Source organism: the organism of the source record quoted next, unplaced genomic scaffold (genome assembly GCF_019419815.1).
Source record: "Pyrus x bretschneideri cultivar Hongxiangsu unplaced genomic scaffold, Pyrus_bretschneideri_v1 Contig6, whole genome shotgun sequence".
Taxonomy (NCBI): Eukaryota; Viridiplantae; Streptophyta; class Magnoliopsida; order Rosales; family Rosaceae; genus Pyrus; species Pyrus x bretschneideri.
In genome coordinates this window covers 5,258,668-5,262,925 of record NW_025999798.1, presented here as the reverse complement: position 1 = coordinate 5,262,925, position 4,258 = coordinate 5,258,668, and the positions used below count along the sequence as shown (strand labels likewise).

At 45.4% G+C, this 4,258-nt stretch overlaps 1 protein-coding gene across 1 annotated transcript; it reads right to left on the bottom strand.

The window, feature by feature from the left end:
- Window positions 1-1,681: 1,681 nt before the first annotated feature.
- LOC103929048 lies at window positions 1,682-4,258 on the bottom strand. The gene has a single exon (XM_048572126.1). The coding sequence runs from the start codon at window positions 3,919-3,921 to the stop codon at window positions 1,858-1,860; it is 2,064 nt and encodes a 687-aa protein (XP_048428083.1). The 5' UTR covers window positions 3,922-4,258; the 3' UTR covers window positions 1,682-1,857.

Here is a 4,258-nt window from a genome sequence, read left to right as displayed (position 1 = left end):
GGTTGCTCCAAAACAGTAGGTGAGAAGATGTTAAAGGGGGAGCCGCGGGATAAGGCATGAAGGAGAAAAAAAAAAAGGAAAAAGGGTTGTCTCCGACCCCAAAACTTGCCATGGGTTTGGGGTTGGCAACAGGAATGAGAAAAGTTTCTGGGTTTTTTTTTTTTTTTTTTTTTTTGCAATGGAAGAAGAGAACTAGTCGAATAAACGTTTTCTGGTGAAGTCTCAGTATTCACTCGCCAATTTAAAACGGATTTGATTGGCAATATGATTGTAACAATTAATTTATGTATCTAAACACTAGGAAAGGTTTTGATTGCAGTTTAGGAGTGTGTAGGTCACATTTAATTTGATATTAGGGTGAGCTAGCTAACCCACTAAGTTTAGCCCACGGAATGAGCTAGTTGTTCACACACCTCTTTTTACTTCTCACACACTCCTTTCAATTTTCAACCGTCGAATTAAATGAATTGAAGAAAATCAAAAGGACATAAGTTAACAAGGGGTGTGTGAGAAGTAAAAAAGTGCGTAGATAGCACACCCCTTTATGTACGGGGGCAATAATAATTGTGTCCATTCCATTCCTAAAGAATTGCAAACTAATAAACATGATGACAACGTTTTAACGTGGTAAAAACATGTAAAATTATTTGATCCAAACTAACTCACAATATCGACAACAAAACTCCAAAGCATAAAGAATCTAACCAAATAATGTTGAGTACGAGGATTCTTATGATACCAAAACAACTTATGTATGTATAATAAATCAAACGGTCACAAGTGCTTTGTAAATAAACATTGACCCAATCCGTTAATGATCGTGTCAACTTGTTATGGAAACAAAATAAATCAAACGGTCACAAGTGCTTAGGTTATGGGCTGATTTGAAAATGGGTGCACTGATCAGAACCTGGGCTGAGCCCGTGAAGAGGGCCAAGGCAAGAACGTGTGGTATGGATTGAGGCACCAAGCTTCAAGTTTTGTACTGTTTGGGAATAGCCTCAGCCTATGGCCCAAAGAGACAGAAACAGGAAAATGCGTGCTTTTTACTTTCCATTTTGGGCGAGAGCATCCTTTGCGAAGTATCCACAATACTAAGTGGCAGAGTATTCAATACTCCGGAATACTGTCCCAACACCCAATCCTTTACTTCTTAAGTTCAAAGAATTGGACGGCGAAGATTTAAATTTTTGTAGCTTCTTCTAGCTACAACAGAATTGATAAAGAACACTGCAGAATTTCCAAGGAATCTCGTAACATAGTATAAATCGCATTCGTAGTTTTCATGGAACTCGAGAAGAACAGTATTAACCAGAAACAGACCCAACTTCAGCGAAGAGAAACATCCGCCGAAAACATATGATCTTATTTTCACGTCATCAGTTCATGCACAACCAGCTCAACTCATCATCAGTTCACCAATCAATCATGCACAAGCTTTTCATATTCTTCTCGACAGACACATGATTCCATAAAAGCAATCTCATAATTTCAGTCAGACCCTCTTTTGAATTGCGTAAGTTGAAAATAGATGCTGGCTAAGGTTACTGTTTCTCTTTGGTTATTGTGTCCAAACCGTGTCTTGACCGTGTTCAAACCATTGACCGTGTCCGACACTTGGGGGTTTTGGAGTGTTTGTGCAACCTAGACAGTGACTGTAACATCTTCTAAATTGCAGAAATGAACATAGAACCCGATATATAACTTTACCAAAAACATATGATTTCATTTTTCATTTCACCTTTTATCCTAGGTATAAAACTCTGCAACAAAACAGACGCTACCTGCACTGCATCACATTATGTTCTCACTTGTTCTTATTAACATGCAAAACTCAACTCGTCGTCATTTGATCACTCAATCGTGCACAACTAGCTTCTGATACTCTTCTCCCGAGATGGCTAATTCCATGAAAACATCCGGTTGAATGTCCCCATCATTGTCCATGAACAGCTTCAGCAGATTCTTAGAGAAGCCACTCAGCAGAGCCACCCCAGGCTGATTCCCAGGCACCGGTGTAGACATCGAGTACCTCAGATTCCAAAACACCAGCTGCGGGATCGCATCCCCATACCCGCTCTTCCTATATTTGTTTTGTATCACCTCATAATCCGTCTCCCAGCAGTTGGCCGAAGCCTGATCAAACTCCATGTCACTAAACACAAAAATCCTCTTGATCATATTCTCCGGTTTCAAATTCCCTTTCACCGCAACTTTCAGCAGCAAATCAAACACCTTCTGGAAATCAGTGTTCCCACCCCAATCCATCCTCCTCACAAACTGGCATTTGGTCATCAGATCGTCCCCTTTCACCAAATGCAGCTGAGGATTCTCACTGAAAGTGATCACCAGCCCTTTCCACGGGTCTTCACTCAGCTCAGACACCAGCAGCCCCAACGCCACCGACACCTCCATTGGAGTCCCTGACATGCTCATTGACACGTCACACACAGCCAAGCAGTTCTTCATCTTCCCCAACTTCAACATATCCTCCACCATCCTCTTCCACTGAAGCTCCGCTACCTGCCCAACATCGCCGTCCTCCAGAGACCCGATAATCTCATGGGGCAGCAGAGCTCCGGCAGCAATCTTCGCCTTGCCCGCCTTCACGTCCTCCAAGTACTTTTTGAACCTCTCCTCGTCGTGCTTCAAGAAGAACTCCTTGTAATTCTTCATCGCCACGGAAGCCACCCTGTTGTACGGAATCGAACCCCACTGGTTGACCCCAATGTACACCTCTGGCAGCTCAAGAACCTTCCTCAGCGGCACCAGCACTTCCTTCCTCAGGCGGTCCCTCACTTTGTACGCGTAATGGGCTTCTTCAACGCCGTCGTATTCCTTGTACGATTCGCGCGGGAACACCTTCCTCGCGATGGTCTCGCAGATCAGAGTGGCCTGATCGAACGAGGAGTCGATCGAAGGGCACCACTTTGCCGCGAGGCTGATCTTGTTGCTCTGATTCGACTTCAAATTCTCCATATCGGCCTTCAAGAACTCGGCAAAGATATCCGAAACCCGCTCATGCAGGAACCGGAAATCCGCATCGTGCTCGTACCGGGCCACCGCCTTCTTGGCCATGGCGATCTTCTTCTCCTTCCTCAGCCTGCTCGCCTTTTCCTTTTCCGACTTTTCCCACTCCCTCGCCTTCGCTTCCTTCGCTTCCTTTTCTTCTTGCGTCATCTCCTTCTTTTTGCCGGCCTTCTTCTCCATTTTCGCCCCGATTTTTTTGAACGGGATCGGTTGTTCGGGTCCGAGATCCCGACCCGAATTCCACCTCTTCTTGCCGCCGCCAGATTTTCGGTTCTTCCACTCCTCCCTCTGGTTCCTCCGCACGTCCTCACCTTCCAGAAGCCGGTAGAGAATCTCCGGGAGGTCCTTGAAATACCCGAACTCCGCAAACGTTTGGAGATTGCACGCGAGGGTTTTGGGGTGGTGCTCGTGAAGCCAAAACGCCGCCGTGTGGAAGTTCTCCTTGTCGGACTTCCCCGTCCCGCGCACGCCTCGGAGGTTGCAAATCAACTTGAGCGTGGTCAGCGCGTTATGGGCCCAGGCCTGCGGGAGCTGCTCGTTCAGGTAATCGGCGGGGGTTTCCGGCACCACGTGGAAAAAGAGATCGAGGCAGGGGTTGCCGGTGGAGAGGTAGGTGGCGGAGTTGTTCTCCGTCAGGCCCATCGGGGGCTTCTTTTCCATCGATATGTTGTTGAAACTGGAGACCATCAGATCGACGAAGGGTTCGCCTGTTGGGGGTTTGGGCTCGCATTTGGGTTCGGGTTGAGACGGTGGGATGGTCTGTGCGGGTTTGCTGAATTCTGGAGGGCCGAGAAGAGTCGGAGGAGCCATGGCTGCGAGCTCTGTGAAAAATCGCCGATCGACCGAGTCACTGAGGTGAGTGTGCGGTGTACAACGGAAGAGACCCGACATGCCGAATTTAAAGGAGGCCGTTACTTGCACGCCACGTTTTTCGGCATAGTTATCATCGATTCTGGGTTTTCATTTGTAATTTTGCTGCTTTATATTTTCCTTTTCAGATTTATTGAATTTTAAAAATAAATACGAAAAAGGAAAAAGCATTTCTACAAAGGAATTTCGCACCAAAAATGGAAAAGCTCAAATGATGAATTGTCACACAGTGGTTGAAAATATTACCTTATTAGCCATTGTGACGCTTATAGGTTAAGTAATACCCTATGTATCATATGAGATAATTATCTGAATTTCTATTTTTCAAAAAAATGAAAAATGAAAAATAACTTTTGAG